The sequence below is a fragment of the Neofelis nebulosa genome, chromosome 12 (assembly GCF_028018385.1).
Source record: "Neofelis nebulosa isolate mNeoNeb1 chromosome 12, mNeoNeb1.pri, whole genome shotgun sequence".
NCBI classification, from domain to species: Eukaryota; Metazoa; Chordata; class Mammalia; order Carnivora; family Felidae; genus Neofelis; species Neofelis nebulosa.
Window position 1 is genome coordinate 18,560,382 of NC_080793.1, and position 21,336 is coordinate 18,581,717.

General features: G+C 45.6%; 1 protein-coding gene across 4 annotated transcripts in view; it reads left to right on the top strand.

Moving 5' to 3' along the window:
• ASTN2 (astrotactin 2) overlaps window positions 1–21,336 on the top strand; it is an 885,184-nt gene that overhangs the window by 830,647 nt on the left and 33,201 nt on the right. For all 4 annotated transcript variants that reach the window (XM_058694362.1, XM_058694365.1, XM_058694363.1 and 1 more), the window contains one exon: window positions 180–321. In XM_058694362.1, the coding sequence (XP_058550345.1) occupies window positions 180–321 (142 nt within the window). The remainder of the gene's footprint in view (window positions 1–179; window positions 322–21,336) is intronic.

The window sequence follows — 21,336 nt, forward strand, 5'->3', positions numbered from 1 at the left end:
TTTAAACAAAGAGACATTAAGGCTAGATACTATTCTGTGTCATTCATATGCTATGCTTGCGTTGTCCACTAATCCTCCTGATAATGGTATCCAGACATTTCTTGGGTTCGGACAGCAGCAAGGATGTCTGCTCACCAAGGCCTGAGCTGGGGAGCTCATCTTTCTTTGTCTCCCTCCAGGAGAATTCCTGAGTTTTGCCGATGACTTACTCTCTGGCCTGGGCACATCTTGTGTAGCAGCTGGTCGAAGCCATGGAGAGGTCCCTGAAGTCAGTATCTACTCCGTCATCTTCAAGTGTCTGGAGCCCGACGGTCTCTACAAGTAAGATGTGCTGGGTGCGTGGGGGATGTGAAACAAGATGATTTCAAGTCTGGGAGGCAAGGCATGAATAATCTGTCCAGGCAGCCAAACGTTTTATAGACAGCCTGTATGTGCACCTTCAGATGCTAAGGTTTGGAAGTATCCATTGGAGAAGTGTGGCCACAATAGGCCACAGAATCACACAGGGTTAGTGCTGGAGGGCCCAGGGAGGCCAGGAACACAAAAGCATTTCTTCTAGTGATGAATAATCTGCAGCCCAGAGAGGAAAAGTGGTGAGTTAGCAAGGAGGGCTGGGATAGGAGTCCCTGCCTGGTGTTCTTTTCTCAATTCCATGATATCCCCTCTGAAAAAATACTTAGATTTGTATATCTGAAGTATGTACACATGCAGCATATATCTGGTGTTCTTTTCTCAATTCCATGATATCCCCTCTGAAAAAATACTTAGATTTGTATATCTGAAGTATGTATACATGCAGCATATATATATGACATATATATATATATATATATATATATATATATATATATATATATATTTGACAAATATATATATATATATTTGACAAATATATATATATATATTTGTTGTTGTTAGTTTTATTAGATTCAGCTTCCCCCTCCTTAGAAATAGTGCCATTATCACTCCTTCACAAAATATATTAGAGTTACTGCATCCAAACTTCTAGTGATACAAAAGGAAGTCATTCTGAGGCTCATCTGTTAATCTTAGAGAGAAAAGGGGCTCGTTTTTCTTTTGTTGTCCCCTCAGTGAGCATTTGCCACATTGAGATGCATTCATCAAAAGCTATAATATAGAGTTCTAGAGACAAGCTTTCTTCATGTACCCTAGTTACAAAACTATAGGGCACCTCCCTTAGCCTAGAAAGCTGAAGTTATTAATGAGGAGGGCATTATCCACAAATTATTGAACTCAGTTATGTTTTTCTTTTATTTACTCAGTGATCCATGCATTTATCCATCCTTTACCCAATCATTAATCCATCCCTCCTTCCATCCCTTTCTCTCCCCCTTCTTCCCTTTCTCCATCCATCTATCTCATTCATCCATATATCTGTTCTTCCTCTCTTATACTCCACCATTCATTCACTTATTTATTCATCACTTCTTTCATTCATTCCAATTTTATGTATTCATTCATTCACTCATAACTCATTTACTTAGCAGACATTTTCTGAAGAGTTCCTATGACTTGGTACTGAGCTATTAAATGCAGGTATGAATGTGACTACGACAAGGGTTCTATTCTCAAATAACTTAGAACTTAATGATGGTATGAAAGGCCACAGACCGTGAATTCCGATCTGGCTTTGACATTTTTAGTTATGTCATCCTTTACCTCTATAAGCCTCAGTACAACAGTAATAATAAAACCTATTTTGCAGAGGCACATGAGAATTAAACAAAAAACACCCCAGCACAGTATGTATATGCTCAGTAAGTATTAACCCCTTCACAATGTGAATCTCTTTCACCTCCAAACCGTATCCCCTCCCCACTTCCTCTGGAAGGCCATGACTTTTCTAAAGACCATGGCATACTTTAGAATATCCAACATATTCAGGCTCATTGGTAACATCCAACACATTCATGCACCAAATTCAGGAATATCCCTATAAGCTAGAGATTGGGCCTCTGACCCTGGCTCTGCCACTGACTATCTTGTAGATGTTGGGATCCAAGTTTTACTTTGTACAGAATAGCAAAATCAACTGGGGACAGTGAGAGCTCTGGAAATGGAATCCCCAAAATACAATAGGCTATCAAATCTCTTCTGCTGGCACATCTTGGCAAACCTGCCAGAGGAAGTAGCATTTGCCTCAAGCCTTAAGTGCTGACCTGGGATCCAGATCTTGAGAGCATGACTCCACTGCCTCTTAATCAACAAGTGCTGACACCAACCTCTGGGTGTCCAGGACCACCGCATCTATTAAATGTATGACTAGATTAAGAGCTCTGAGGCCTTTTCCAACTCTGAAAACTGTGATTATGTGAAGAAAGTAACATTTTTGAAAGATTTCATGATGACTGGCTTCTGGTCCCTTTGTCCCTCATTAAGCACATAGACTGGAGGCAGACAGATCTGGGTTCACATCTCTCCCCTGCACTTACCAGCTGTGTGACACCTAGTGAGCCTGTCAACCTTCTGAGCTTCCATGTCCTCCTCTGTGAAAATGTAGATAATAACAATGTCTGATGCACTGGGACCTGAAGTGGATTTGATAAGCTAGTGCACAAAAGCTCTCCACTTGGTGATGAGTTCCCAGTAAGAGCGTAAGAAGTGTTAGCTGTTATCACTGTTGTTCTTGTTGTCCTTGTTGGGCTAATGGTTAATTTTAATCCCCTCCCTGTCCATTCACCAACTACTGGGACAACATCTAGCAGAGAAGGCCAGAGCCCTGGAAGGTGGTTCCTATCCAGTGATTACAAGTTACAAGTAGTACAGGTTACAAGTAGTAACCCAGATGTCTCTGGGTGACATTGTAGAGTCCGGGCATTAGGCAGTCTGGAATCCTACAGGCCTGTTATGTAGAGAGCAATGAAATGTCTTATGGAACCCCAAAAGCAATTAACCCTGAAAGCTGACAAATCAGTCGAATCCTTTCAAGATGATGGTGGTTTTCCCTCACTACTTCTTTCCCTTACTGCTTAACACCCATGACCCCCTTGCCATGTCGTTAAGTGGGACCATCCTTTCTTCTTCTGTCCTGGAAATGTATGTCATGAGTTTGTCATTCCTAACTCTGAACACTTCTTTCTTTTATTTTCAAAACTGATTTTATTAAATGGCTGTGGAATCTGGGCTGCTTCGACAAGGATCCCAGGGTGTGGTTTGGACCCATCTCTCATCCTATTGGTGACTCTCCTTCCATGAAGTCTGACCAACACGGTCACGAGTTTTAAAATAGTTCCATTGTCAGTTCTTGGGGCTTCGTATTTTCTGCTTGCTCATTCCTTACCAAAATCAGTTTTCTTACTCTTGGGTCCAAAAGGCTGTGTATGGAAGTAGGAAGAGCATGGGCTTTGGGGACAGACTAAACTGGGTGCAAATCCTGATTCCGCCCTCTACTCATGACCTGCCCTGGGGAAAGTCATTTCTCACTGCTCGATGCAACAGTGTCTTCCTCTGGAAATAGGGAGCTGGTAATTGTTCTCATATCACGGAGTTAAAAGGAAGAGCAGTAAGTGACAAACTCCACAGACAGGGGTTGACCAGAATGCCTTGCATATAGTTACTGCTTTATTCTTCTTGACTCCATCACTTGGTATCTGTGTCTCTTCCAAGGACAACCAAGGGAGAGCCATTTCCTATGGAGCAGGTTGAGGTGCTACTGGCCCAGGATCCTTTGGGAATGAAATAGAATGAAAAGAGAGCATGAGCCCACACCCCTGAGTTTTAATTAAGCACAGGGCACCAAATCTCCCATCCACCCCGCCAGAGATATAATAGGATTCAGGTGGAGAGGGCCAGTCTCTCAGGCAGGAAGTCTGCATTCACATCTCACTACCACCACTTCCATCTCTGGGACCTTGGGCTAAATGTTCATGTCCCCTTCTTGTTCTGCAGTTCTGGCACCTTTAAAGTGAAGGTGTGTTAGATCCACCCCAGCTTGAGAGTTCAGAGAATGCATACTTTTGCCACAAGATTTCTTCTCATTCTTTCTCTCCCTTCTTCTCCTCCTGGGCTCCTGTCCTTCCTGCTTTTCTGCCTCTCTCACTTGTTTTTACCCCACTGTGTCTCCTTGTGTCTCTGTTCATCTCTCCTGCCTTTCATTCATTCTCTGTGTAAGTCTATTCTTCATAGCTTGCTGTCTGTGTCTATCTGCCATTCTCCCAGTCATTCTGACTTTGCCTTTCTCTTTGTTATTCTCTTCTGTTGTTGTGTGTGTACCTCAGTTTCTCTGTCCTGTTTCTTATTTGAGTGTGGGTTCCTCTCTCTTCGTCTCTCTCTCTTCATCTCTCTCTCTCTCTCTCTCCGTCTCTCTCATTCTCTCTCTCTCTCTCTCTCTCTCTCTCTCTGAATCTCTACTCCCTTTCTTCACTCCACCAAGGAAGGCAAATTACTTTTGCAGCCCCTTTATCCATGTAGTTTTACAAAGCACCACTGGGTTGAGACCAATTGGGGGAGGGAAAGTCAAGGCTGATTTTCTGTCCTAAGCTCACCCTGGTGTAACAAAACAGAAACCTCAGCATTTGGGCCCTGTCTAAATTGAATTTCCTTGTTTGTTTCATTTGTTTTGCTTTTGAATGAAAACAAACAAAGAGAAGCAGAGGAGAGGGTCTCCAGAAGGTCTGACAGTGTGGCCAACTCCTGCACCCTTGGGTTGTTGGAACTGGAGAGTGACCCTGAGAAGGAATCTCCACTCACAGTGGATGGGTCAGGCTGGGCTAGGCATCCATGGTCTTCCCTGCCCTTGCCTGGCTAGAGGCCTAGATACCCTTCTTGTCACCACTCCTCAATTTCCTATTACCCAAGGTAATTAGCCTCTGTCTTGTCTTGGCTGCTTTGCCTTTCTCAAACCATGGATGACTGCCAAAGGGTCCTGAGCAAACATGCAGTGGCAGCCAGGCCCAATTCCCGGGGAGGGGGGCTCATTCCCACACATTCAGAGGCTTGCCCCAGGCCCGTCCTTCACCTCCCTGGCCTCAGCTCTCTGAAAAGAATGCCAAGGGAGCCTGGGTACTACAACCACTTGCCAACATCCATGGTGGGGCCAGAGGCTTGGGGGAGGAGAGGGGTTCCTTCTTAGCAGGGATGGGTGGAGTTGGAGGAGAGGAGTAAGAGGAAAACTAGGGCTCTAGAGAAGGGAAAGCATTGTGAAGAAAAAGCCTGAGGTCAGGAGTCAGACAGCAGTTCCCACACTCACTCCCAGTGGGACCCAGAGCCAGTTCTTCCACCTCTGCCTTGATGTTCTCATCTGTGAAATGGAAAGGTTAAACTCTGTGCTATGAGAATTGCGCACCTCTGAGGTGGGGATTAAGACTGCACCAGAGTCCTGATTCTCGGTGCCTCTGGTACTTCCTGGATAATAGCAGTAGCGGGGAGAGTAATAGTTGACTGAGCACTCCCTGTGTGCCAGGAACCATGCTAAGGATGATGTTGGGTGTGCTATCTCGTTTAATCCTTGCCATAATCCTGTGGATCTGGTATCACATCATCATCGTCATCACCTCCTGTTTCATTGGTGGGAAAAGTGGAGCTTAAAGGGGTAAACATTTTGCCCAAAATTACATGAAAGGAGAAAGAGAGCTGACATTTGTACCCAGGCTGCCTCTAACACGCACCCTCCTCTGCCCTCGCCCCACGTGCTATCCCTGTCCTTGTGCATCACACAAATGGACCTGTCAGAATATGAGTGCAAGAGGGCTTTCGCACTAATGGCAGCCCTGTTTGTCATGGAAAGCACGCTGGGGATGGACCCAGCCTGCGGCCTGCAGACCCCCAGGGAAGGTGCTTCACACTCATCTTTCTCATCCGTGAAATGGAGCTGATTGATCCAGAAAGTGGAGATAATTAGTTCTACCTCCCCATGTGGTCACAAAGATTAAAATGAGTGGTAGATGAGGAAGCGCTTTGAATTTTTCACAAGGTCATCCTGTGCTCATGTCAGGCTTCCTTGATGACTCCGTCGCCAGAGGTCAGCAGCGGGGAAGGCAGTAGAGACGTCGCGAATCCACTTGCCCCTTCCCACCCACCACCTCACATACACAGTTTAAAATTAGGCCTTAAAATTAGATCAGACAGAAGGAAGTCTTCGCCTCCACTCCAACCCCTCCCCTCAGGTGGGTAGGTGGCCTTGGGCAAATCTCTTAACCTCCCTGAGTTACAATTTTTCACCTGTAAAATGGAATCACGATAGGACCCTTTTCATAGGATCGTGAGGATTCGATGGACTGAAACATATAAAGAGCACAAGACTGTGTCTAGCTCACTGTCCATGCTTGACTGGAGGTGCAGGAGCCTGGCCATTACTCTCTGGGGCAGCAGTCTTCACCCAAGCAATCCGGCCTGGGGTTGCCACTTTGACACCTTCCTGTTCACGGCATTCCAGTGGGAGAGCAAAGTAAGTCTTTATCTCGGACACTGGCCCTTTACTCATCATCCCCATGCACTCTTGCTAGGATGTAGCGCTTTTTTCCTTCCTCAAGGCCTCTGCTTCTTCCCTTTCCCCAGGATGGACTTCTCCGGGATTTGCCCGTCACTGTTCCCATGATGGCTCCTTGTTCTCCTTCACGTGTTGAATTATGTGTCACTTCGTCTCCCGAAAAAGGCCTTCCTTGACCACATTATCTGCAGTAAATCCTGCCTGCCACACATAGAGACACACAAAGCCATGCTACTCACTAAAGCTGTAATGACTTGGTATCTGGTCGCTTGTTTGTTGTCTGTCTTTTCTCACCTGTCAGCTGCATAGAGCAGCATCTGTGTCTGCCTTTTTATCCCATACCCCTGGTACCTAGAACAGTGACTGACACAAGTAAAGAATCCAGTAAATAGTTGTTGAATGATTTGAAGAAATTTCCAAGTCAGTGCATCAATCTGGAGACACTGACTTTTCCCCTTCACGCATTCACAACCTCTAACTCCCTTTCGTACCAAATATTTAGATGACCCCCACCGTGTGCCAGGCTGCGGTCTAGTACCAAATCTCCGTATCTCTATATCTATCTGGAGATTTGTCTGTCTGCCTGGCTACCTACCTACCTACCTACCTACCTACCTTATCTAATTTAATCCTCAAACCTACTCTCTAAGGCCATTACTGTTCTTCTTATCCAACAGATTAGCCTGCTAAGGCACAGAGAGTTTAGATAACGTGACCAAAACCTCAAAGCTTGTAAGAGGAGAAATCAAGCTTTGAACTCAGCTAATTTATTTCCAGAGGCTGAACTCAAAATACCACATTGGTTGGCAAGAAGAATGATACAGTGTAGAGATGGTGAGGGTCAGGGGGTAGAATATGTTTAGAGGGGTCTTTTGTGCAAAGAGCCATGTGGGCCCAGATGAGTTGGAAACAGTATGGAAAACAGATTTTTCAGTCTTGACACCAAGAGATACCTGTCCACTACCACTCAATTCCATACTTCCTCCTGCAGTCCTGGCCCTGCCATGCCAATGACTGAGCTCAGAGTCAGTACGAGGACCTCTGCTTCTCCTAGCAATGTACTCCCAATGCCATTTTTGCGACACCCAGGATCTCCAGCTCTCATGTGCTGAGTTGTTTCTCAGTGTCTCCAGATTGCCATGTGTTTCTGCAAACAAGTCCACGCTTTTTGGCCCAGAGATGCTATTCCAAAAGCCCAGGGGGACTGGAGCCTTGGATGGAGCATTTCTGGGCCCCCTTTGCCCCCAGACACCACCTCTGCCCAGGCACAGCCTGGGCAGTACATCAGAAAAGCAGCCAAGGCCACTGCCATGGATACTATAATTATATATTAGATGAAATCCCAAAGTTCCCCTTTATTTACATTCCTACCCTACCCTCTTCATTTCCTCTCTTCGTGCCAAGAATCAGCACAGACTTTACTGGAAACAGCATGAAAGTCATCAGGAGCCCTCTAAGGCTGGCTTCCAAAAGTGCTTGCCCAGATGATGGGAGGCGAGAGACCTGAGGGTCATCTTGCTTCTGGCTCGAAGCAGCTGGGGCCGTGGCAAGGATTTTCCCCTCTGGAGGCCTCCGGTTCTTCACTTATAGGAGAGGGATTGAATGAAGCCGACCCAAAGGACCAGTTCATGAATTTGCAGGGTGTGTACCTCAAGAGAGAACGGAGGAGAGGAGAGGGACTCTGTTGATTGGAGAGGGGAGAGTTCGAGTCCAGGCGGAAGAGCTTCATTCAGCTTCAGGCCCCATACTTCTCCCACCTTTCAGTTTCAGTGAACCCATCTGTTTAGTGGGCCTCTGGACCCAAGTCCCCAACGTGACAGGGCCCAACTTCTGAGGGGACTTTCAGCATTTGGGAGAAAAGAGATAGGCACCGAAGAAGCCTTCCATGCTGACCAGGGCCCTGGGCCACAGCCTCTGGACCAGTGTGAATGGAGGCTGAGGCCCAGGGTTGATCCAGGAAACACCAGGGAAAGAAGCCAAGACAGGCCTTGCCCCACTCCATACTGACTTTTTCTTCCCAGTGTGAAACTTCCTCAGCCCTTTCTTCTTCTCTTCAGTCTCCTTCTCTCCCTACCCCCACCACTTCCCTTCTCCTTTTCTTTCTCTTTCTCTGCCTTTTCTCCTACTTTTCCTCCCTCCTCCCTTCCCTTCCTCTCTCCTCCCTTCCCTTCCTCTCTCCTCCCTTCCCTTCCCTTCCCTTCCCTTCCCTTCCCTTCCCTTCCCTTCCCTTCCCTTCCCTTCCTCTTTCCTCCCTTCCCTTCCTCTTTCCTCCCTTCCCTTCCTCTCTCCTTCCCTCCTTCCCTTCCCCCTTTCCTTCCTTCCTCCTGCCATTTACCTTCTCCCTCTTTTTCTCTGCCTTTTCTCCCCCTTCCCTCTCCTTCCTCCCTCCCACTTCCCTTCTCCCTCTCCCTGCCTTTTCTCCCTCTTTCTTCCCCCTCCCTCCCTTTCCTTTCTTCCATCTCCCTCCCTCCCTCCTTCTCTCCGTGTCCCCTCCCTCTTTTCAAACATCTCTTCTTTCCTTTCCCCTTTGTCCATTTCTTTATTGCTTGACTCTTGTTTTCCCTCCCTTTTTTTCCCCCTCTCACTTTCTTGTTCTCTCTCTGTCTTGACGTCACTCTGACTTCCCATCTATTATTTTTGTCTGTGTGTCCTTCTCTTTTTGCCGTCTCTGTATATGCATGTCTTGTCTCTTTCTTCTTTACTTACCACTTCTCAGTCTCTGTCCCAATCCCAAGATCTCTATTCTTTCATCCTTCTGTGCATTCCACACAGCACCCACCCTAAGTACAAGGGCCTGGGTCTACTGTGTGACTCTGGAGCAAACAGCCAAGTTGTGGCCAAGGTCCCAGAGCTAACCAGGGGCCGGGGGCTTCCGATGCCCCCAAACCTGAATGGAATGTGAACTCTCCCAGGTTGTGGCACCTTGTCCAGTTGGTTGGGAGACAGGGTTGTGGGTAGGGAGAGAGATAGCCTTGCGACTCAAGACTCAATTCCCTCTAGCATCAGGTCATGCTGACCTCTCCAAAGTGCACAGTTGGGGCCCCAGAGAAGGGAAGAGCTGTCCTCAGCCAGAAGCATATACAGCCATGTGTCTCAAGCCAAGAGAGACTCGTAGAGGAAAAATAAAGCTGTTTTTCAGCTGACAGACAGTGAGGCTCCTAAAACCTGCTGGGGACTCTCAGGCAGGCTGTTTCTTTCCTCAAACTGCATCAAGATTTCATCCAGGAATGGGACACTGGCCAGATTCTGGAGGGACAGGGCACAGGCTGCTCTTGTGAACTCATGGATGGTGGATGGGTGGGGGCTGAGGCCATGCTGGAAAGCTAGGCCTTGAATGCTGGGCAGAGAAGCTGGACTTTATCCTGCAGGCAATGGGGAGCAAAGAAAATCTTGAGGAGGGGCAGGTTATATTTAAACCTGTGTTTTGTGGGGACTACTCTGAGCATGGTGTGGAAGGAGCTGGGTTGACTTGATTATTAGGGAAGCCATTTGGCATAGGTAAAGGGGAAGGGTGGGGTCCTTATACATTTGGGGATCCAGTGAGTGGTGCCCTGAGAAGGGCATATGCTGGGTCGGAGTGGAGCAACATGGGCTCAGCTCAGTTCTGGTAACATCCAAGGATAGCTTTTCTTATCCTTACTAACTGACTGCAGTGCAACGTGCTCTGGAAAAGGACATATTTGTGGGGAATCTACAGTGAGCCTCCCTAAGCTGGGTACATGGGATGCAGAACTAAGCAAGCCAAGCAAGGTCTCTGCTCTCACAGAGCTCACAGTTATGGTGGGGAAGCAGAAGAGACCAGACAGGTCCATGGTGCTTCACTTCGTGTTCTGATGGGAAAGCCCAGGGGCTGTGAGAACTCTGGGGAAGGGCCACGAACCCAGCCAGGTCTACTGCAGGCCCCCTTTGCAAATCAATTGCAAAATCTTCCTGAGGAAATAATTGGAGGGGTTGTACTGCATTGAATAGTGATGACACCCCCCACCCCCCTCACCAAAGTCCATATCTACCCCAAACCTCAGATTATGCCCTTATTTGGGAAATAAAATCTTTGTAAATGTAATGAGTTAAGGATCAAGATGAGATTACACCGGATTAGATTGGTCCCTAAATCCAGTGTAGTTACTGGTATCTACTACGTGGAAAGACAGGCAGAGGTTGGAGTTTTGCTAGGTCACTATCAGAAAACATTCTGATGCTGGCCATCAGTGGGGTGGTAATCTCAGAGGACAGTGAAAGCCCTATGTGCAGGGTAGCAGGGGGCTAAGGGAGACAGGGTGAACTCTCAGCTGGGCTTTATAAGGAGGAACTTGCAAGTGACATCAATGGGTCAACAATGGCCAGATGGTTATGATAGGGAACAGTGGGGACCATGGTAAACTATAAATGGAGTAGAGAATACTCAGCTCCAGCTGATTATTACTATGTGAGAGTATAGACCCAGTGTTGAAAAATATTCCAAGCCATAAATCTAGGGGTTTAAGTGAAATCTCTTAATTAGTACTTGCTGGCAACCAATTTAAAATTGGTCACATAGACCAATTTTGTAAGTTACAATTAGCCTGCAGGTTAATTCAGAATTACTAATCTAGGTCAGCTCTTCCAGTGTATACATGTGGAAGCTGAGGCCCTGAGAGATGACCCCTAGGCTTCTCATTCAGAGCAGAGCAAGGATTAACATATAGTGGTCCCAACACCTGATGCAGTGTTCTTTCCAATGAGTCTTGACCCCGACCTTCTACCTTAGGGTTGCCTTGTTGCAGGGGAAGCACAGAGACAGCTCAACATGGTGAGAGATTCCTGGGATGGGGTCCAAGCCACTCTGCGTTCTGTGCCCAGCTTTGCTGCCCATCCACGAGAGACCATAGGCAAAGAGCTTCCTCTTTCTGAACTTCAGTTTCTTTCTTGTTACAATGAAGGGATTGAATGGAGAAGTCCCTTCCTTCTCTGATTTCTAAGGCTCGAAGAACTCCTAGAGGTAGGAATGGGCTCAGGTTAGAGGCCAGGCTTCCTAACTTGTCCCTGCTCCTGTTATCTTGGCTGTGGGTCCATCACTTCATGCTAAGTGGCCACCTGCCCCCTTGCTCCCACCTCCATCTATGGAGGCTGTTGCTGTGAGCAGTCTTGAGGGTCATCGCTGAAAAGGTATTAGCAGGCCACAGGGGATCAGCATGAATGATGCATGGAAATTCAGAAGCAAGACAGAATCCAGATTCTTGACATTTTCTGTTCTATTCTGTTCTCCTTTCCCTCAAGGACAAACTCTTCCGTTTACCAACAACCCCGTGATGCTTTCACACTTGAAATACAGCATAATAGAGCTTGAGGCCTCGGAAATCATTGACCTGAACCTTCTCTCTTTATGGGAGAAACTGAAGTTCAGGGAGGGCACGAACCTGCACTCTGTCACTTAGAGAATCAGTGTCAGAGCTGGGCTGGATGAGGGCTCTTAACTCCCATACAGACCATACAGGCCACCTGCTGCTTTCTTGTCCTGGATCCAAGCACATGTGTACCCCGATCATATTGGGTGTATGAGAGGCTAGGGGCATGGGGTTTGGAGTCAGATTGCCCTAGGGTGAGTTCAAATATCAGACAGTTTCTGGCTGTACAAGATAGTTATTTTTCCTGGCTCTCAATTTCCACATCTGCAAGGTGAGAGTGTTGCTACTTCCTACATTAGTTTCATGGTAAAGCAAGTATAGAATGGTTAATACATGCCAAGCTCCCAGCCGTAGATGTTCAGCACACAAGACATACCAAGCACATACCAAGTACACACAAGACGTTTCTTTAGTAGGTCTTCCTCAAGGATGACCATAAAGGGGACCCATGATCAGCCAATTGTCCTGCCCACTGTGAAGTTGCTCACATTTTTCTGTTCTCTCTGAGCCACTTCCAGGAGCCCTTTGGACATACGATGTGACAAAATTAGGGATCATTTTCATCAAATATCTGACATAACAAGAGATGCCTTCCCTTTTTCTTTTTTTCTTCTACTGTTCCTTGAACCCATCCCAAATACTGTTCTCATGATGATCGGGAACTAAGATTGTCAGTGATCCAAGAGTAGAACATGTTTTAGAAACCGTGCTTTAGGACTCTGTGAGTCCCTAACATATGGCCTAACATTTGGTAGGTACTCAATTCAGCCAACACCAAAGGTCAGTAATAGGTACTACAGGTTGAATGGCTGTAGTCCATCCTTCATATAAACATCTATGGCTATTAGCCAGTATCATAGCAGTCACATGGCCCATGCCTCCTAGTCACTGTCTTCATCAACCAGTTATCAAGTTCTGACTACCTGCCACACTAACTCTTCGATCCTTCACAATATGGTACCCTCTGAGGCAGGTACTATAGTATCCTTGTTTTATATATAAGAAAACTAACACTGAAAGGCTGAGTGTCTTGTTCAAGGTCACCTAGTTGGTAAATGGCAGAGTCATGAGTCTAATACAAGATGCCTGGCTCCAGAGTCTACACTTGTATGTTCTTATGCATTCCTCTTATAGGCAGTAGAGTGACTAAAATTGGAACTCTTATGGCTCAGATTGAAAGAGCTGTGTCCAGTGTTGGAGACAAATTTGTAAGCAGATAATTACTCTGGGGTGGAGGGTGATTTACCCTTACTAAAGGCAAGAAAATTTGGAGGCTGTGATCTCTAACAGCCAGTGTACCTCGGGGGAGGCACATTTGAGTAGAGTCTGAAAGAATGGATAGCATTGGCCATTTAGAATTAGGAAAGTTAAGGCATCTGAGGCAGAGGGAATAGCCAAAATAAAGACAAGAAGGGGGAAATTGAAGGGACACATAAGGGAAGAGCAGAAGATTCAGGATGGCTGAGGTTTATACTGTATGAGGTTGGAGGGCCAGAACTCGTAAGGCCTCATAATGCAGATGAAGGAACCAATGATTGGTTCTGAGCAGCAGTGAGAAGGCCACATTTGGGCTTTAGAGTGATCTCTATGGAGTGTGGGTTAGATTCGGGAGACTTAGAGAGCTGTTGTAGGAGTCCTGGTAAGAGGTGAGGAATCTGGAGTTAGAATTGTGGCAGAAAGAGATGAGAGGAAGAAGTGGATAAAGAGAGGCATAGGATGTGGGCTTGTTGTAATCACAGTGTTCTTTGGGAATCTATCAAAGAACAGCCAACAAGCCAGCCTCGTTGAGAAGATATAGCACGGAATTCAAAACTTTAAAATCTAGGTTTAAATCTTGACTCTACCCTTTCATAGTCCGGTAACCTTTGAAAAAACTATGTCTAGCTTTTGAGAACAAGCCTCTTTCTGCATCCAGAAAATGGGAGTAATAAATTCTACTTCAAAACGTATCTGTCAAATTAAAAAAAAAATTATTCTATATGTCAATTCTTGGCACCTGAGAGACATTTATATTAATTTCCTCTCATCCTTTCCTTTTGCTTCAGTCTTATTGCAGTAAGCATTCATATTCATTGTCCCTCTCCCTCCACCCCCTAACTGCCCAACTTCCCTCCCTGGGTCCCTCTTTCCCCAGGATGCCAGAAATGAAATAACATTCTTTTCATGTTTGTTCTAAAGCTCCTGGCAGCTTTCCCGCAGACCCCTGGCTGGGTCAGGACTCATTTGCATTAGCATGTGTGAGGCCAGCGTGAAGGGGAGGGAGAGGCCCTGTTTTCAGGGAGTTTCATCAGGCACCCCTGCCAGAAAAAGGAGAAGTTACTATTTCTTTCTGGGAAACACAGATTCAAGCAAGCAAGGAAGGCCAGGGGGCTGTCTGACTTGTGCAGAGGGCGGTGCTTGGGTTAGCTCCCTGCCTGACTCCCAGGACTGTATCTAGCCCTCTCATCCTTATCACAGGCCTGCCCCCCAGAACTCTCTCCTTCACGTGTGTCATAGCTTAAGACATAGATAGATATTTATTAACCATACCTATGGCCTGTAACGGAGAGGAGAGAACGCACACAGGCAAGGAAGACACTCAGAAGCTACAGAATATACAAACAGCAATTTCGCTGGCTTCTAGATGGATATTAAATCAACCAAAGCATCTTAAAAAAAAAAAAAACACAGAGGTAATCCCTGGAGTTTTTTATTTGTTTGTTTTTGCTTTAAGTCTGTGAATTTTTAAATAATACACTGGCTTAGAATTATACTTTTTTCCAGGAATCCCAGTAACCTTGTCCAAATCCAGCTAACCAATGCAGGCCAAAGGGAGTCCCCTAGAGGTGTCTTAGGAGTGCATTGGCACCATAAAATGTGCTGACCCTAGAGGCAAGGATTATACCATTTACAGCTAGGCAAACTGAGTTCCTGATATTTTATTGGACAACCTCCCATCATTTCCCACTATCCTTTTTCATTTCCTAGCGTGGATATGTCTTCTTCAGGCAAGACCTTTGGCTCTTCCTTTCTAGTAGTATCCATGTTCATACTTCAGAGGAGGAAACAAAGAAGAATTAATGATACGGATGGCTGTGAAAGAGTGCTGTTGATATGCCAGATGCTGTTCTAAATGCTTTATATAAATTACCTGGACCAGTCCTCTCAATAACTCAGTGAGGACAGAATTTTATCCCCATTTTATACATGAGATAACCAAAGGCCAGAGAAGTTAAGAAATTTGCCTAAAGTCATGCACTAGTCAGTAACAGAGCCAGGATTTAAATTCATACTGGCTGGTTCCAGAGCCCAAGCTTCTCATCAGTAACGAGTGCTGCCTCTGATCGCACACTCTTTACCCCTTACAGGGCTTTGGCACATCTACATCTCTTACTTGTTCTTCAGTTCTCAGCCTTAGCCTCAGTGTTGCTCCCTCAGAATGGCATCCCCCAACCCGTAATCTGAATTGCGCCTCCTTACCCCTTTCCTTTACTGCAATTATTAAACTTTGAAATGACACATTTATGTGTGTGATCATGTCTGTCCCCTACTAGACTTGACAGTCTGTGAGAGTAAAGCTGGTGTTTGTTTTGTTTATTTCTGTACACTCAACTGCACACATGCAGAAAGCATTCAATGAATATTCATTGGAGAAATCAATGCATGTAGTACCGCATTTAATCATAGCTATATGAGGCACACACTTTTCTCCCTTATTTTAGACATAAAGAAATAAAGGCTTGCAGAGGTTCAGTAAATTGGGCATGCCACTAAGTCACTAAGGGGGTATATGCCAGAACTAGGGTTAGAAAACAGGTCTTTTCTGATCTCAGAGCCCACGCTCTGAGCCTGTACACTGTACTCCTTCCTGTGCAGCCCTATAAGGGACACACACAGAAATGAGGGCACAGTGTCTGCCCTGGATAGCTTCCTATGCTGCTGGGAGAAGCCAGATGTGTATACAAACTGCCACACCACAGGGCAATTAAAATTGGTGAACTGGTTCTACAATATCACACTGATTATGAGCTATGGAAAAAGGTAGGGAGAAAGAGGACGTTTTGGACAGCCAGAACATTACTTTCTGTACTTATCCAGTGCACACTTAGCCTTTAAGGGTGTGTTCAAATGTAGCATCTTCCCTATTAGCACTGGTGTTCATTCATTTTGCAGTCTCTGCATCTCTGTAGGGACCTGCACTATATTCTAGGGACCCAGAGATGAACAGCACATTGTCCCTGCTGCCGTGGAGCTCATGATAAAATGTGGCCTGTGATAAGAGAGCTCAGAGGAGGCGATGCCTCTCAGTCCAGTGCAAGCTGGCCAGGAAGGGTGACATTTCATTTCAGTTGAGCTTTAAAGGATAAATAGGATCAGGCAGATGAAGACAGAGAAGGGGAAAGGTTTTCCATGGAGAGGGAGTCATAAGTACAAAGTTATTGAAGAGCAAGGGACTCTCTTGCTAGGCCAAGAAGTGTGGACTTTATCTTAAGGGGTAAAGGAGTCATTAAAGGTTTTAAGCCAGATGCTCAATAGACATTGTTAATTTGCACTTTAGAAAGATCCGTCTGGCTGATATACTGACGATAGATTGGAAGTTGGAGGGAACTGTAGGAAGCAATAAGGAAGCTGTTCCCATGACCTCAATGAGAGACAGTGAGGTCTAGTGGTAGCCAGAATTGGAAGAAAGAGGGTGGTTGAAATCTACCGTGTCAGATGAGCAGGACATGGGAGGGCGAGGGATGAGCCAGAAACAGCTCATGAACATGTACAAATTTATCCTGCATGATGCTTATTGGTAAGAACTCTACTTCAATCCCTTGCCTCTTAGGCTGGCCCAAGGTAGAGCAGTACTGTCGACAACCAGAAAATATTTCCCAAGTACCTACTGTGGGTTATACCTATCCTCTGGAAGATTTAAAAAAAAAAAAAAAGTGAGCTTATGTGAGTTGGCAAAAGTTCCCATTATTCCCTTTCTAATTTTTAAGAGTACTTGGCTCTCATCTGTTTCTGAAACAGCAAGAGATCCTTTATGGGTGCCACAACCATGTGGGGGCTGATGGGGTTGAAGGGAGATGAGATACAGTTTCTTTCTCCCAGAGAGCTCGCACACCAGTGGCGTGCTCAGCAAATAAAGGATAGATGAGGACAGTGTCACTTATGGCTTCATGTCCTAGGTACTAAGACTCTGAGGGAGAAGCAATTGGCCCCGTGAAAACAGGTATGGGTCTCTCCCAGAGCCCGGAGAGAGAGCTGGCCAAGGTCACGTGACCAAGCCGTGCTAGGGATTTTGTTTGCTGGTCGTTAAGCTGAGCTGGAGAACCAAGCAGAAGAGCAGTCCCGCTTCTGGGACGAGAGTCCACCACAGTCCTATTAATTAATCTCCTCCCCACCACCTTGGGCAACTCGAAATGCACCAGATACTATTTTAAGTGTGTGACTAAACATTAACTTGTTTTATCTTCACAATAACTTTCTAAAGGATATTTCAGAAGGACATAGGAGAATCTGGACTCATGAGTGCAAGTAACAGAAACTCAAATCAAAATTGCTTGTGGAAAAAATGGAATTTATTTGCTTGTGTAACCGGGAAATTCAACAAACGTGCTGGCTTCAGCCCCAGCGGAATCTAGGAGTTCAGATAATAGGATATGGACTTTGTGTCTCTGTCTCAAGTTTGCCGTGTGTTTGGCTGCTTTTTGAGTTGGGTTTTCCTCATGACCCTGGCAGCTAGAGTCTTTGATGGTCCTTTAGACCTATGATCTTAGAAAGAGATCCCTATCAATCCCCAGGAAAGGAATCTGGTTGTTTTGCTTGGGTTATCTCACCATTTCTGTGGTGGGAGTCAGGGATATGAAATGGACAGTCCCACTCAAATCACAGTAGAGGTGGAAAAATTGTTGCTAAGTGGACACAGGCACCATGCTTCCAGAAAAAGGAGTAAGAAAGGCTAGGTAAAGGAAACAACCGAAACTGAAAACAAAACAAAACTGGAAAACTCTGCTGTCCTCAGAGTTCTATTATCTCCTTTACAGAGTTGAGAAAATAGAGGTTCGTAGAGGTGGAGCACAGAACAGGGCCCATATACAGGTCTTTCTAATGCTAACACACTGGATCCTTAACCACCGGCATTGCACTGCCTTCCCTCATAGTCTGCGTTCCATCTGAGGAAGGTGTGAAGGTGAAAAAACCCACTCAGATGCAGCATCCCAACTCACAAAGATGAACTAGACAATAAAGGTCACAGAGAGAATGGGCTGGTATGAATGTGAAGCCGGGTGCTATAGAGAGCTACCTAGGAGTCCCAGCCTTGTATCTAGGCTTTAGGGAACATTTACTGGACCAGTGATATCAAGTTTCATTGTTGGAGAGCAGCGTGATGGGAAGGTGGGTAGACAGCAGAGACGCTGAGCTCAGAAGTGTCTTGGTGCCGTGTCTGTCCTTGGATCAACCCAGACCCTGTAGAGATTTTTCTGCAAGAGGGAACAGTTGTGTCTTCAGTGTCAAGGTGAATATAGCACAAGGAGCCCTCAACCAGAAGTTGAATTAAGGGCCAGCTCTATCACTCTGCCACTATGTGTCTGTCCTTGATTAAAGAGCTCCCTCCCCACCCTCCCTGCAGACATCAAATTCTCTGAATGTAAAATGTGGGCAATAAAGCCTGCTTTGTCTTGCTTTCAAGGTTATTTGCGTAATAAGCTTTGCAAAGTGTAAATTGATAGGTGTCAGGGATGTGTTCATTTGTTTGCTTTAATCACGAAACTGAAAATAAAATGCACAAAGTATGGAGCCAGTACAATAAGCCATAAGCCACCGTGTGCCCACCGTGCAGGATTAATACCTGCCAGGGCTGTGTCACATTTGCTTCAGAGTACTTTCTTTTATCCTGAAAGAAATTAAAATTAAAGATCCACTTGAAGATGACTGTCTCCTTGTCATCAGTCTGGTCCAAAGAGCAGAGTGAGTTTATGTTTGTTTTTTTATTTGCTCACTTCTCTCCTTTTTAATTTCCAGTGGCATCTCTCATTTCATACGCTAGCCAATCAAAAATCCAGCTGGTTGCAGCTGACACAGTTTTTGTTATTTATTATTTATTAATAATATTAACTTAATTTCCATAATAGCCATATTTTTAAAACCAAGGCGCAGAGAGTCTCATTAGGTCTTATCTCTCCTGGGAACCCTTTTTCCCCCTTTGTATGTCAATACCTATAAGAAAAGAAATAAATACTTTAATAATGTATTCTTCTAATCTCATGCTTACGCAAAGTCTTACGTCTCTGAGAGCTTGTCCAGCCGTGGCGAGGTCTTATCAGGGCCGGATGCCCCAACTGTGCCCAGCCAGCCCGTTGCCCTTATTCTGGTAGCTCAAGGTTTCTAAGGCCGATGTGTCCAGTCGACCAAAGAGGCTTATCTTCATGGGCAAAGGGAGCTGGATGGTGGCTGGGGTTCTGAGATACGAGACAAAGGCTATGTGAGGTTGCCCAAGTTCACAGCAGTGATCAGACCCGCTGGTGAGAACAAAGAGGGACACCGTGGTGGGGAGGACACAGCCCCGGTGGTGGGGGCAGACAGTCCTGGGTTTGAATGCAGACCTGTTCTCTGCCATATAATGGGCACTTAGCCTTCCAGAGGAACGACACCGCTCTGAGCCTGTTACTGTAGTGGGTGAGGGAGAGGCACCTTCTTTGCAGAACCCCTTTCTTGGGAAAACCAGGATCAGTCATGTAGTACCCACAGTGCGTGACATACAGTTATCAGACATAATGGCTGCCGCAAAGAAGGGGGGAGTTGGGCCATATGAGCGAGCAGAGAATGGGTCAGTGTGGCCCAGAGAGCAAAAAAATAAAATCAAAACAGAGTAAAAACTGCCCAGTATAAAGGCTGCCTGGGGACCCACCAGGCCAGTCCTGCTAAGTGGAATGGAGGCAGGGAGACACCTTTGGGGAAGGGTACCCTGCTCTCAGCCCTGTTTGTAGTTTCCCCTGTGAATCTGCTCACTGTGCTAAGTGTCAGTACAGTACCCTGCCTTGGAGACAGGGGGTCTGGGTTCAAATCTTGGATTTGCTTTGAACTCGCTATGTGACCTAGGACAAGCTGATTGCCCTCTCTGAGCCTTAGGTGAAAGGGTTGAATAAGCTACTTGACAAGACTCTGTCCTGATGCTATTTCTCAGCTGGTGAGAACACTGGGAGTTCTCTCTGGAGCTCAGGGCTGACACAGACGAGGCTTCCCTCAGGGCTTTCTGGGCAGCCGCGTCCAGCTCCTCAGTGGTTACCACCTCTGTTGGGAGTTCTACTGAGATACTGCCCATTCATGTCTAGTGTGCTTTCATCATCCGTGACCTGTTTATTTGGCAGCCTGGCGTGGAGAACTGATCTTTCAATCATGCTGTTCGCACCACTTAACTTTGCCCTCTATTACTGCTCTGCCTTCCTGAACAGGTGAAGGTAATAGCTCTCTCCTTTCCCCTAAGGAAGAAATTTGCCAACCCCCTTACTTTTTCTCTGAACTAGTTCGACCAGTGCTTAACTTTCTATCCTGTCTTGTTCACCATTGGTTCTTGGGGACATGTTTTATCTGTTCACGTAGGATTATAAGTGCCTTTTGTTTTGTTTTGTTTTGTTTTGTTTGTTTGTTTGTTTTAAGATGGCAACAGAAAGAATCCTTTGCTTTTATTCAGGAACAAAAGTACAATGTCACAAGAGAGCAGGAACTCAGGACAGGAAGCATTGGTGTTTGATTAAAATATGTGCATTGGAGACAAAACTGCTATCTTCAGATCATTTATAAGTGCCTTTTGGATTAAGACTGACGTGTTAATTCATGATGGGCATACTGTATCCTACAAAGAATGCAGACTTGAGGTCAGGACAGCTCTGGGATTGGATCCTACTCTGGAAGTTACCACCAGCTGACTCAGGCATTTCATTTTATCTTTCTGAGACTTTGTTTCTTCATCTGTAAGCATAGATACATATAATATGATCTACTTAAGATTGTGGTAAGGAGTAAATTAGATAACATATAGTCAATGATTGGCAAAGACGATACATATGTATGAATTGTGTGTGTATGTGTGTGTGTATAGTCTAGTCAAGTAAATTGAGAGCCCCTTGATGGGCAGGGACTGTGTGCACAGGGCTTCTGGGCCACACCTGCTTTTTAGTAGCTGCAGCCAAGGCACTTAGGTGCACATTGGTTTACAGAAATACTATAAAATGACCAAACAGCTGTTTTAATAGCTACAAAAGGACTGACTTTCCTAAGTTTTTGAGTTTGTGAAAACTATAATCCCTTTTCCTCCTTTTTCTCCACCTTTTCTTTCCCCTAGCTTTCCAATGCTGAATGTAGGAAAAAGGATCCATTCTCTTCCTAAGCAATGCACATGAGATATCTCACATTCTACTCATACTCCACACACACACACACACACACACACGCACACAGGGACAGACATTTATATGTATTCATATGTACATATCCGTGTATTCAAGAAACCCTTATTGAAGGCCTACCTTATGA